The 14535-nt window shown below is 40.6% G+C and overlaps 1 protein-coding gene across 2 annotated transcripts in view; it reads right to left on the bottom strand.

Moving 5' to 3' along the window:
* Positions 1-599: 599 nt before the first annotated feature.
* The window catches only part of zer1 (zyg-11 related cell cycle regulator), a 28010-nt gene continuing 14074 nt past the window's right edge, over positions 600-14535 (bottom strand). For both annotated transcript variants that reach the window (XM_033048963.1, XM_033048964.1), the window contains exons 6-16: positions 14135-14249; positions 13769-13915; positions 12862-13035; positions 12023-12238; positions 11166-11207; positions 9615-9734; positions 7591-7706; positions 6279-6467; positions 5694-5791; positions 3842-3944; positions 600-2875 (exon numbers count right to left, since the gene is read on the bottom strand). In XM_033048963.1, coding sequence (XP_032904854.1) covers positions 2818-2875; positions 3842-3944; positions 5694-5791; positions 6279-6467; positions 7591-7706; positions 9615-9734; positions 11166-11207; positions 12023-12238; positions 12862-13035; positions 13769-13915; positions 14135-14249 — 1378 coding nt within the window. In that variant the 3' untranslated portion in view covers positions 600-2817. The remainder of the gene's footprint in view (positions 2876-3841; positions 3945-5693; positions 5792-6278; positions 6468-7590; positions 7707-9614; positions 9735-11165; positions 11208-12022; positions 12239-12861; positions 13036-13768; positions 13916-14134; positions 14250-14535) is intronic.

Here is a 14535-nt window from a genome sequence, read left to right as displayed (position 1 = left end):
CAATAGAGACCCACTTCCATGGACTGAAATACAGAGACAAGGAATTGTGAGCTGCATGTCTTCCGTCTTTTTTTTAAAGTAGCCAAAGAATAAGAGTACTGATAAACACTTTTCACAACCAGAGTGTCTCAAAAGGCTTTGTAGTCAATGAAATAGAAATATTATTTGTTGGAAATGTTGCAATCTTCCCTGGGAAATTTGGAATTATTTTCTATAATAGCAGGTATTTGTAAGATATCCTTAACCTCCCATTCTTTCTGCATCCCCTTCTCATCTCCACCAACACCTTCTTCAAATTGCTTTTGGAAGTGAGCCATTATATTAACTGTCCAAATAGAACTCCAGTTCTAAAGGCTGGGAATTCTCTCAAGATGTGTTAAATCCATTGATGCCAAAACCCACGACAGTGTATGCCATATAGGTTTACACCTAACGTAGACTTGATCACTGGAACATTGGGTTCTCCTTTTCTAAAGGCTGCAACCAATATTTTCCTGCTTGGTAACTAAAGTCAGGGGGCAGGGATGACTGCTGCATGGAAGATCATGAACTTTGTGCTGGGTTTGAGGACTTCATTCTTTTTCTCAAATAGCAAAGCAGCTGTGCTGGCAGAGGTACCAACAACATCACTGCAAATTCCTCCAAATTCACCGGGATGTCAGCAACCTCTTTCAACTCAACACATAGGCCATGATGTAGTTCAGTTGGCCAGACTCCTGGTGGAGACACACTGCTCTGAGCCTCGCCACTCAGAAAGACAGAAGAAATCATTCAAAGAAGGTTTCAGAATCATCTTGAAAGTGTGCAGAATCCCCACCAACTCAGAGGTATCACTGTCCATGATCAGTCAAAGGGGAAAATAAGTTTTTGTCATTATGAAACTTGATAATATTACCTTCATTGTGCTGCCACAACTTTGGCCCTACAAGGAAAATTGTGTTTGAACCCAATGTTCAGAGATTAGAAACACCCTAAAGCCCAGTGTAAATTGAGTGGAAGCAAGTTAGCCTCTATGCCAAGAGGCTGCCCAAGAAGCAGATGCCTAAAGCTTTAGTGGGGTGTGACAAACAGATTCCTAACTACAGCAGTCTTAACCTCTGGAACACACAATTGCTCTTTTCTCACAATGGTAATAAATATTTTCCCACTACTAGTTGTTTAATAAAACAAGGATTCTCAGTGCAGTTGTCCAGCTGTTCCATGTTGACAGTATGTTCGGGAGCTTTTAGACCAGGTAATCACAAGATATACTCCAAAAACAAACCAAGCCTTGGATAAGAGAACTCAGGCAAAAATAAGAGTTGGTACAATGATTACAGTTAATATAAATACTGTGTCCTCTTTGATTAAAACACAATGTGCTGGGGTAACTCAGCAGGTCTGGATAGGAGGGAAGGGAATGGAGGGAATGGATAGGCGATGTTTCAGGTCAGGGCCCTTCTTCACTTAAGATTCCAGCATCTGCAGTTCCTTGTCTCTGCATCTGCTTTGATGCTGGTTTTCTATTGTAGACATGTACCATCAGTGGGTGCACTGGCTCTTCATCTCCAGTGTTCAGAACATGGAAGCCCTGGCTTTGAGAAATATATGAAGTGCGATTGCTTCATTGTGTGACTTGGCCAGGAACAGAAGCACAGCCATGAGATCTACATAGATGAGTACAGTACGTTTTACATCTTCAGCACCCACCTTCACATATAATTTGACACGCTTTCAATACATGATCATAACTGGTTGATTAACATGATACGTGACTGACCATATTAGTTAAATTGCATTCGTTAGATTGCCAAGTGAAAGAGCATCCTCTTTCCCCTCATCTTCCCATCAGTCCTTCCAGATTCAATTTGAATCTAGGTAACTTACGAGTGGGTACTGGAGGGCAAGTGATGGGGGTGAACAAAAAGCGACAATAAATCTGTTCAGCATTCCCCCAAAATGTAAATGTTATTAAAACAGCAAAGCATATGCCTAAATCAGCTTACTAAAGATTACTTACACACCACTGAATTGGCACACATTACCCACCAATATTTGCGATTGTGACTCAAATTGGGCAGTTTTCAGTGGAACTACTCAGCTCATTTGAGGTCATGCCACTATATTATTTTTGCAATTAAATATATTGTATTGATATTACCCGCCAATTGAGAATGCTGAGTCTGTAATTAGAACTGAAACATAAAGAGTCCTCTACAAAGAATAGGTAAGATACAACTTTGCAACAGACCTACAGACCAGGTTCACAGGCTGGTGATTGAATTATCAGTTGCAAGAACTGAATATTAGCACACTTACAGGAACAAGTGCTTCAACAACAAATCATTTATTAATTATTCCTTATTTTTCTTAAAAGTTTATAACTGTTGACATTTGATTAACTGGCACAGCCCAAAAGATTTCACAATCAAATTTTTTCAAGACAAACCATGGAAGCACAATTTACAAAATGACGGGGAAAGAGTGGAGGGAACATGGGACAGGGAGAAAATGTAGCTGAAAAGCAAGAGTGGAGGGAAAGAAAATGAGACTCAAATGGCAAGGAGAGATTAAAAGGAAGAGTCAAAGTAAAGGTAAAAGGGATAAAGTGAGAGAAAACGCTAATTCCTTATCCAATAAAAAATGACACGAATTAACATTTTCTTGTGCAACACCAAATATTCTGCTGTGTGTCATCTTGACACCGTGTCATGCACAGAGGTTCCTCCCTATAATGCATCTTGTGCATTATTGTAGCAGGACATTAAAGTTCCTCAGTGTCTACACAGCACGCTTGACAGGAAGTAGTGAGAGTTGGTGAGAGCTTATTTTCAGTCTTTAACTCAACGTGTCCATCTGCTCCTCTTTAAAGTTCTCACAGAATTTGATGACATTTCTGTTGGAAAGCGAAATAAAAGAGTGATCACTTTCTTGAAACAGATTTGTATATCAACAGTTGCTTTTAATCAAAAGCTGGATAATATTGGTAGAAAATGTAAAGTAAACTGTAGATGCTGGAAATAAAACCAGAAAATGCTAGAAACACTCAACAGGTTAAGCAACAGCCGTGGAAAGAGAAATAGTTAACATTTTCAGTCCAGGACCCTTTATTAGATCTGAGTTTCAGCATTTTCTGTTTCATGATATAACTGAGAGGTGCTTCATCGCGAGGAGTTGTGTCTTCTACACACACAGCAATGCCCACCTCCAATTATTGTAAGCTGACATTACACATTCCACCCAACACTACAAAGGGGACACGTAATTATGTTCCTGTTGCTTCAACCCAAATCTGATGGATTTACTACCAAATTTCGTGGAATATCCATTCCTCACACTGTCTATCTAGTCTGTGAATTTTGTAATCTCAGGGTTTGAGATTACAAAAATCTGCCGATGCTTGCAGATTTCAGCATTCTGAGACATAGCTGTTCATATGAAACACGCAGGCTCTGGCAATTCAAATAGACTGACCAATGACCAAGGAATTAAAAAGATCCCAAATGGGTTTTGAAACGAGATTGCCAAGCACTGAGATGCTGCCAGCAACTTTAATAAGGCAAATGAGTTCTAGTCTGAATATGTCTGCCAATTTGCGAGTAGCTTTATGAGCTTAACCTTTCCTGATGTTGTATTGTAACTCAACTTATTTGCGTTTGGATCCTTGGAATAACTAGTGCAAGATTTGTCTTATGATGCTACGGTGTCCCTTGCAGTGTAATGTTAAAAGCTGAACCACTGCACCATGATAAAATGGAAGAATCAGAATGAAACCTGTCTGGACTGCAACCTCCCGATACAAACTCTGGCTCAAAGTGCTTTGTATGGGACATGTCGTCCTATCTTTGAGAGTTTCACTTACTTTGCCATCTCTTTGGTCTCTGATCTAGCTGCGTCACTCTCGATCACACCCTTCAGCAGTTCAATTCCATTCTCTTTTATCAACAATGTGCAGTATTTCTCAGCTGAAGATTTAAATTAAAAAGTGTTAGTTTACAAGCTGCTTTCAGCTCAAATTTAGCATCTAATTTTCTGATCCAACATTGTACTTTTAAAAAAAGTTATTAAAATGTTTTTATTCCCTAAAATATGTGCATCAAATTCAACAACTGGATTGTTTGATTGGAGAGAGGAGAGGGGATGGGGAGGGTGAGATCAGAGGCAGCATTGAGAACTGCACAGTTGAACATTTCCCTCCCCTTCTTTCATTTGTGGGACACATTATTCTGACAATTTCACAGACCATATTTTCCTAGCACATTCTACTGTACTGCTACTATATTAACAGCACAGACATGACTGATTGAATGCACTGTGTTATTCAACACGTATCTTACAATTTAGGAACACCTCCAAGTCTGGTGTGAATTATGCAATTTACTCTTAATAACTCAGCATTTCATATTTTAAGATGAGTCGCAGGAATGTTATTAGATAAGATCTGACACTGCTCACTGATATAGGTTTTATGAAACACCTTAGTGGAAGGAAAGAGAGTTAGAGATAGAATTTCAGAACTTCAGTTAAAGACACAACAGCCGGTGGGAGGATGAAGAACTTCAGGGTGTAGAGACACTGGAACTGGATCTGAAAGGTGTACATTGGGGATGTTACAGAAATTAGAAGAATCATGGCCATGGAAGGATCTTCAAATAAAGATTAAAATCTTCTTAGTACTGTAAGTACTTAGTACTTAGTGGGCAAATGTTTGGCAGATGCAGTATAATGTGGATAAATGTGAGGTTCTCCATTTTGGTGGCAAAAACAGGAAAGCAGACTATTATCTAAATGGTGGCCGACTAGGAAAAGGGGAGATGCAGCGAGACCTGGGTGTCATGGTACACCAGTCATTGAAAGTGGGCATGCAGGTGCAGCAGGCAGTGAAGAAAGCGAATGGTATGTTAGCTTTCATAGCAAAAGGATTTGAGTATAGGAGCAGGGAGTTTCTACTGCAGTTGTACAGGGTCTTGGTGAGACCACACCTGGAGTATTGCGTACAGTTTTGGTCTCCAAATCTGAGGAAGGACATTATTGCCATAGAGGGAGTGCAGAGAAGGTTCATCAGACTGATTCCTGGGATGTCAGGACTGTCTTATGAAGAAAGACTGGATAGACTTGGTTTATACTAGAATTTCTCTAGAATTTAAGAGATTGAGAGGGGATCTTATAGAAACTTACAAAATTCTTAAGGGGTTGGACAGGCTAGATGTAGGAAGATTGCTCCCGATGTTGGGGAAGTCCAGGACAAGGGGTCACAGCTTAAGGATAAGGGGGAAATCCTTTAAAACCGAGATGAGAAGAACTTTTTTCACACAGAGAGTGGTGAATCTCTGGAACTCCCTGCCACAGAGGGTAGTCGAGGCCAGTTCATTGGCTATATTTAAGAGGGAGTTAGATGTGGCCCTTGTGGCTAAGGGGATCAGAGGGTATGGAGAGAAGGCAGGTACGGGATACTGAGTTGGATGATCAGCCATGATCATATTGAATGGCGGTGCAGGCTCGAAGGGCCGAATGGCCTACTCCTGCACCTAATTTCTATGTTTCTATGTTTCTATGTAATGGTGATGTTTTTGAACTAGTTGTTCAGAACTCTGGAATAACAAATCCCATCATGAATATTCGTTTGGGAAATTAAATTCCATTGCTATTGAAATCCTTGCCTATCCTGCCGTGAACGTTAGAAACATAGAGATACGTCACTAAATGTTACTTACGATAGACTGATGTGAGGTTAAAGAGTGCCCAGGTTGCCCAGTGCTGGCTGACTGGAGCTACTCGCTGAGGAAGAAGGCGCAAGATTGGCTCAAATGATCTGTGGGAGAGAAGGATCATCAGCTCAAAAAGTCGTGTGCTCAGAATACTGTCATTGCCGTAAACATCCCATCACTGGCTGACTAGTCCATCACTAACTCTCCAACCAGCAGACGCTGTGAGGGTAATAGAACATTTCTTAACTAACACACACTTCACCACCTCCCCTTTATTATGAGCAAAGTGAAAAAATAATTAATTCGTCAAGTGGATATTTAGCCAAGTCAAAACATACTGTCACTGGATAAAACATCCATCGCTGACCAAAAAGAGTTTCCAGTGGCCAAAACAACTCTTGCTCTTGCCATAAACGTTCAACAGAACACACAACGGCTAAAGCACTGCTGGTCAAAACAGTCTGTGACTATCCTGCCATTGGCCAACACAACAGAATGATCTTCGCAAGGCTAATGACGCACAATCCCACTGTCCCCAGCCACCCGCACCCATCCTTAGCTCATGCCACAGTGAATGATTCCACTTCTCACCTGTAATTAATGTTTCTTCTTGAGTTCTCATCCCAGCTGGAGATTGCTTGCCACATTCGATCCATCACTTCAACCCGGCGAGGTTCTGCGATGGTCCAGGCTTCGTCTCCATCAAATATGATATGCGACAGTACCCCGCAGGCATTGTACGACACCTCGATCCCATCGGCATTGCTTTCTAGGAGACGGCTGTGAAAGAAACATACAATAATATTCAATTTGTTTGAGGGAAGAGTGTGTGGATGGGGATGGGAAGAGAAAGGACAGAGAGGACTTCCCTCTCATTCTTACCGAGTAAAGTGCTCACTAGCAGATTGGAAATCCAGAAATAATTTATAAATAATAAATTTGTTTACAATGGATTAAAGTAATACAGAGCTATTCACTGTCTGATGCATCTTCACGGTTTATCGTTCAAACATTAACCGGATTAACAAATCTAGGGGATAATATTTGTTCAATATCTTCCCCTCTCCTTCACTTAATATGTCTAGTTTATGAAGCTATAATTTGATTATTTTAGCCTTACTTTCATTCTGATAGATCTGAGCTATACTCCTTCCAAGGCTATATCCTGGATTATCTTAATCTAATTTGATTGGTATTGGAAAATACGCTGATCTCATTAGCCTCCTAGCCGGCACCATAGGTTAAAATTATTCCCCCAAACTTCTCCCATCCTCTTAACTCTGCAAGGACCACTTTCTGTTCTTCTTGTACAAAGTGGGATCAATAATAATATAGAAAAGAACAAGTGCGAAGGTAGCTCGTGTCCTGCACTGAAGGAATAAATGGATCAGACAGGCTCCATTTCCTAACTGACTCTAATTCAGTGAGTTCTCAACAACATAGGCAGGATTGTAGCCACTGGATATGAAAATGTCAGACTGATTAGTTAAGTGGAGAGATTGGAGAAGTCAAGCTTAGTCTCCTCTCTCCTCAGTGGGTTACTATGAGATTCAGGTGCCCAAAATCATGAAAAGATTTTGATACAATAAGTAGGGAGAAACTGGCAGGACAGGCAGTAACCCAAGGTCATGCACAGATGGTAATTGCCTAAAGAACCAGAGGGAGGATAAAGATTTATTTTTAAATGTGCGAGTTATAATTAGGAATGGATGACATGAAATGATGATGGAAGTTGATTTAATATTAACGTTCAAATGGTATATGCCTATGGATATGTAAATCAGCAGACTATGAGATACAAGTGGGCAGATGTGGGAGGAGTTGAAAAAAAAGGGCAAATAACTGAAACAACTTCATAATTTGCAAGCAAATTATTTGTTCCAACTGTTCCTTCAAAACAGACCTGAAGACGCTGATAAACTGTGTGGTCATTAGGTACGGCCGAAGCTGTTTGACCTCAGCAACATTTCCCAAGAGTCCCAGCATGTTCCGGTGTAATTCTTGTTTTCCTTGGAATTCCTAGGATTAAGGAAGGTTAAAGAATGAGGAGAAAAGTAGGATGCATTATATGTGGATAATCAATGTTTGGGGAATTCTAACTTGCTCCTAGACCTTGGGCAGCAAACACTGGGCTCCTAAATCACAACACTCCACAGTTGAGCTCCAAGATCCTACACCAACAAAAAATGGTCTCCAGTAACTTCAATTGTTATTTGCTCACAAGATGCAGTGCCAGCATTTATGGCCAATTCTTTCATGTATCACAGAATAATTACTGATGTATCGCCTTAAAATATTACAGACCTGCTGAAGATACACCCAGTGCTGTTGGGTAGAGGTGGCACACTGCCGTAGCTGGTGGAGCCGCTGCCTCATAGCACCAGAGACCTAGGTTTGATCGTGACATTAGGGTGCTGTCTGTGCGGTGATTGCATGTTCTCAATATGACTGCATGGGTTTCCTCCGGGTGTTCCTGTTTCCTCCCACATTCCAAAGACGTGCAGGTTTGTAAGTTAATTGGCTTCTGTAAACTGCCTTTAGTGTGTAGCGTGTAAAAGTGGTCTAATATAGAACTAGTGTACAGGTGATCGGTGGTCGGCATGCACTCAGTGGTCCAAAGGGCCTGTTTCCATGCAATGTCTCTAAACTAAGTTCCAAGCTTAATGTTTGACAAATTATTTCTGAGTCAGACACGTGCGCGACTTGGGAGGGAAACATACAAATGTGACGTCCCTATGACCCTGCTGCTGTTGTCTTTTAACTAATAAAAGGTCCCTGCTTTGGAAGATGCAGATGTGTCTCCAATGCATCTTGTTGATAGCAGACACTGGAACCAGAGTTTGCTGTGAATGTGGGAGTTAATAGTTAAGGAGGTAGATGAGGCATCTTATCACACAGGCTGCCTTTTTCTGTATTACAATGGAATTATATAATGTTATGTTGTTGGTGCTACAGTGATCCAGGCGAGCAGAGAACATGCAATGACAAGTTCATCTTCAAATTCTGTGACGTTTCAGGTCGAGACCTTTCTTCAGATGCGATAGGTGTCAATCTGAAGGAGAGACCCATCCCAAAATGTCGACTATCCATGTCCTCCAGAGTTGCTGCCTGTCCCCCAGAGTTACTCATTATCTGAGGAGTTGTAAATGAAGCCACATATCGTGCAATCTTAAGCAACCATCCCAAACATTCATGTTTTCAATGAAGGGAAGGTCACTAATACAAGCAACTCTCATGAAAATGTGCACTTTAGCCACATGTGATTTTTTCCATTACAAATTTCAAATTGTGGAGTACAGAGGCAAATAAATAAATGATGGGTCTGTCCCAAACATTATGGAGGGCACTGTATATCTTTAAGAAACTCAATAACACATCGGAACAGTGCAGCACAAGAACAGGCTTTTCAGCTCACAACGTCTGTGCCAAACATGATGTGATGACCATCACTTATCTATCTGTGCGTAATCCATGCCGCTCCATTCCCTACATGTCCATATGCCTGTCCAAAAGCATTTTAAATGCCACTACCCTATTTGCCTTTACCACCAATCCTGGCAGCACATTCCAGGCACTCGCCACCCTCTATGTTAAAAATGTTGCCATGCACATCTACGAAGGCAAGCATATCTATCCACAGTAATACAGTGAAGGCCACTCCCTTCCAAGAGTATATTTTCAGTCCACTGCCTGTGTGTTTAGGTGTTGCAAAACCAAATATAATTGGATTTCCACACTGGCTGTTATGAGATGACTCCATAGCCTTCAAGCACATGAAAAGTACAGAGGACACCAGAATCACATTTAATTAGCCAACAAACGGTGTTGCAAGTCACAACTAAACAGAAAGAGAATCAAGTAATTTTTACCCCAAAATGCACATTGAACATGCACAAGGAAGTACACAACCTCCAGGAAAGAACTTACGTTCAAACACTCAAGAAACAACTTCATTCCATTGCAGTTTAGGAACATCTCGCAGTTGTCAGGAGTCTCATCTGTAATGTTCCACAGTGCACTCCATGAAAACTCCATTACTTGGTCACACTGCACAAAGAAAGAGAGAGATGTACATGGGGCATGTTAGAAACATTTCACATTTTACGTTTTTGTTCACAAATATGCTGAACATTGTTCAATATAATTCACTATTGGAAGTGAAAAGAAAATTATTTCAGGCTCAAAGTCTCCAATAAAAATAGAAAACTCTGTGAACACAATGCTAATCACGTTCTGTATCTAGAAAGAGGAACAGAATCAACGTTCCACTGTTCTTGATGAAAGGTTTAACTATTTATACACTTTCCACCAATGTTACTCAACCTGCTTAGTGTTTCTGCTACGGTATTTTCTAATTGAGCAACTGACTCAGGGGTTGACCACAAAAAGTACAAAAACACATTGGATACTGTTATATGTGCCTTAAATTTCTCCTAAATGTTTGATTGAGGACCATTTCAGAATGAAAGTGAGCTTGAAGTGTAGCACATGTGGGATGTGGATAACAGCTGAAGTCCATTCTCTCTTCAATCAGTTTTTGCCCAAGTTTGCAATTACCGAAAGTAGCCACATATTTTTGGTCATGTTTTTTTCTGTTCTTATTGGTGCCAAGCTGTCATGATCGGCTGCATCATTTGAGCTTTATCAGCCACTGTTATGCAGTCTGGTTAATGAACTAGTTACATTTGTCAGACTTGCAGCAGAACTGGATGGCACCTTGATCCACAAGCTCACCCATTGCCACTATCTATAGTTTAATGTGAAAAACACCTAACTGGGAGAAACAAACTGCAGTGCCCACTGAAGCATAGGTTAATTGCCAGCATCCTCCCGAGGTGAGGAGAAACCACTGGGGGAGAAAGAACAGTGCTTTCAGTCTTGGCTCAATGGGCAGCATCTTCATGTCCAAGATAGAAGCTTGAGTGTTTAAGTTTCATTCTGATAATGAAAGTATCAGAGTATGGTGCAACATATAACACATGGTCAATTATTGCAGAAGTACTGTGATGTCAGATGAACCTTGTAGTAGGCGAGTCATGATAATGAGGTGGATGATACCGACTGCAGACATTGGAGTTTGTCTCTGGAACTGTTGCACTAAAATGCTGAGAACTATACTCTGCACTTTATCTTTCCCTTTGCTCTACCAATTGTACTTGAATTTGCCTTCATTGTATTTTCTGTGGTATTATCAGGTTTGATTAGATAGCATGCAAAACAAAGCTTTTCACTATACCTCGGTAAACGTGGCAATATTAAATCTTAACCTAAAGGTTTTATGATACCATGCAGACTAACAATATTTAAACCTCAATCAACATCACTAAACGGATAATATGGTTATAAATGTTTGTTGGCCCTTATTATTTGCAAATATTCATCCACTTTTCCTACATTATAACTGCGACTTGATAGGCTATAAAATGCTTTGATAGGTTATGAAACGCATATGAAATGCAAGTTTTTCCTTGAACTTACCACTTTGTCTGTCAGTTTCTTTTGAATCAATTTCAACATTGTCTGAAACATGGATTAAAATAGGTCAGAAACATAGTTCACGAGGTCCAATGTAAAACATATTTGAACATTTGGTATTCATTCTGCTTTCTAAAAGTAAATATTTTAGAGATCTTCTGAATTCAAATTAACCATCACTCCAGTCCAAACTATTCAACTCTGTGACCATTGGGAGTGCCAAAGCATTAAATGCACAAGTAGCTTATATTCCATGGAAAGCCTGCTGAGAGCTCTAGAAATTAATCTCAAAAGTTGATTCTTAATGGAATATGAGTAAAGAGTTAAGAACTTTTTTGCATCTGCCAAAAAAAAAAAAATGTTTGCAGCGAAGAAATAGGTGATTCAACCTGACCACCTCTACTATAGTAGCTGACTGCTCATAACTGGATTGTTTCAGTTTGTTCTTCATTAATCGCTTTGTGCATTTCCTATAATGGTGACCACCTTTGTAAATTATTTACTGGCTGTAAAGCACTTTGGCTCAGATACAACTTGTTGTGATGATGTTGGATTTTGTAGATTAAATAAAGACAGAGTACAACTTAGAACATACCATTATGTCAAAGTGTTTAAGAAGGAACTACAGATGCTGGAAAATCGAAGGTAGACAAAAGTGCTGGAGAAACTCAGCGGGTGCAGCAGCATCTAGATGCTGCTGCACCCGCTGAGTTTCTCCAGCACTTTTGTCTACATACCATTATGTCACACTTCTATCCACCAACCTCCCCACCCTAACATACTCCACCAGCATAGTTAAGACTGTTACGATGACACAACTGTACAGTGCTTCTCCCAATCCTCATTCTCACCATACTTACCGTAACAAAGCCCATTTTGCCTACAGCTTCCTTGTGGTCATTGTCAACTTGGCAGACCAGTGCATTGCAAAGATGTACCGCTATTCGCTGAATAGATTCATCCTGCCGTGTCTGATTGAGGATGCCGAGGAGCAGCTCATTCACCCGCCGGTACTGGAATTCCAGCTCTTCCGGAATACTGAAGTTACAGAGCGTCAAGCAGCAATTCCGTTGTACCTACAAAGCCAGGGCGGAACCACAAGATGGAGTTAGGCAAACGAGTGCCACGGTGCTCACCATACAAATTAACAGCAAGAAAAAGCTCATTTTAGAATCAGAGCCAGCGTCAGACAGCGTTGAAACAGGGTCTTTGGCCCAACTTGTCCATGTAGCCCCAACTAAGCTAGTCCCATTTGCCTGTGTTTGGCCCATATCCCTTTCCATGTACTTGTCCACGTGCCTTTTAGATGTTGTGTGTCTGCCTCAACTACCTCCTCTGACAGCTTGTTCCATATACCCACCACCCACTGGGTGAATTTTGTGGGAGCAAAGTTCATGGGTGAGGATTGGAGGGAGAATGATGCCAAACAAAAAAAGCCTGGTTTTACAAGACTGGGGAATCAGGGGCAAGAAAGACATTTGGAGGAAGGGGAAGGTGCACAGGGAGCTCCCACAAGAATAGCCAGAATTCAGCCATCAATCTACAGCACTGTATATCACTGTAAATCCTCAGAGACTAACTCAACTTAGTAAGTATTTATACTGAAGGGAATTGTAATATCTGGCATACATAATGAAGAGCTCAAGTCTCACACAGTTTACAGACGTGCATAGGTGTTGAATTAAGGTATATTTCATACCGTCACCTCGTGGTAGGACTCCATACCATTCAGCACAACCTGGATAACCTGGCGACGGAGCTTAATGCTCTGTTCTTGCCGGTAGTCAGAGCCAGTCAGGTAGAAGAGTGCTGCGCTGCCCGTCACCTGAACACTTTTGTCAAATTTGTGATACTTCAGTGCAGAGATCACCAGCTGCAAAAAGAGAAAAGATTTTCAAAACATTCTCCTTCTATCTATTTTATGACTAGCTTTGTGGTCAGTACATCTCTTAATGATGCTTTCCACATGTAATTATCCCTTCATGTTTTTAATGGAGATTCACACTCCCACCGTTTGCTTGATCATCTTTAGGGTTCATAGAGGAAACACCTAGCATTTTTCCTTAATTGGTACAAGGTTTTATCCTGTCTCTTTCGGGGAGATGGTCAGACTGTAGTGTGGGTGATTAGGGATATTGCTGCATGCCTTAGCTTTCCCCTCCATCCTCTATCACACAGAAAGTTAAAAGCTAAATTCAATATCATCTAATCACTGCCTCCCAATTTATCTTGCTATATCTTACTGAGAAAGTACTGCGCTACTGGAGGTGGCATCTGTCAGATAAGACATTGCACAGAGGCAGTTTCCCCGCAGAGGGGAAAATGGTTCATGTAAAGACATAACTAATGTACCGAACATGATTGCATTCAGAATCTAAAGGAGGTAGTATTTGGGCAAAATGCTGGAGGTCTGTAAAGCTATAAAATCAGTCAGACTAATTTATTTTAAGCAGATTGCCCCTGTAGCAAAATAAAACATCAAAAATTTGACTAAGCACCAGGCCTGTCTTCCAGATGCAAGCAGCGATTTCTTTACATTCAATCGTTTTAAAATTGTCACCTTCCATTTCATGCACTCTTCCTTACTTTTGACTTTTGAACCTTACCCTTAGGGCACGCAGTGGCTGGTCACATTGTTCAATACGTGCGATGTCAAAGAGATGATTTATTGCACGTGAAGCAATCTCTGGTCGATATTCTGTATAAGCCTCAATAGCATTCAGGATTTGATCCTCATTCGCTTCCCCGGTTATCTAGTAACAGTAGCAGAACTGTAACACAATCTGCAGATCAATTGTATGAAAAAATTCAAATGGTGCTACAGGCTCCACTATGCTTATCATTGAATGTAAGCAATTACAGCTGATCATGTATACACACATTGGCATACAAACATACATGCTTACACGCCCCTAAACTAGCATCTTAACTGATGTTAGAAAGAGCAACCAAGGAATGGCAGCCTCACTCACCTTATACGAAGGTATATGAGTTAGATTGCAGAGAGTGGTGTCAAATAATCCCAGGAACTGAAACGACCTATTCAGTGCACGGAATGGTTCAATGCTGCTCTTTTGTGGCTCATTACTGAACACATAAAGTAAATAAGATAAATTAGTGTGAAAACTGGCACGGATTTATTAAGTTTCTCAGAAACATTATATACATTGGAAAGCTTTTTTTTTTTTGCCTCACCCTTACCAACTGATCTTTCACTTTTTAGGTCCTTATTCCTGGAATTCTCTCTTCAAATCTTTTAACAGTTTCATCATTTACGATGCACCTCAAACGTACCTCTTTAATTAAGTGATCAGGCACTTACTGTCAATTTTCACCGAATATGGATATTCTCTTGTAAAGCACCATGAGACGT

This window comes from Amblyraja radiata, chromosome 32 (assembly GCF_010909765.2).
Source record: "Amblyraja radiata isolate CabotCenter1 chromosome 32, sAmbRad1.1.pri, whole genome shotgun sequence".
Taxonomy (NCBI): domain Eukaryota; kingdom Metazoa; phylum Chordata; class Chondrichthyes; order Rajiformes; family Rajidae; genus Amblyraja; species Amblyraja radiata.
The sequence above is the reverse complement of the archived record's forward strand: the minus strand, read 5'-3'. Positions and strand labels throughout refer to the sequence as shown.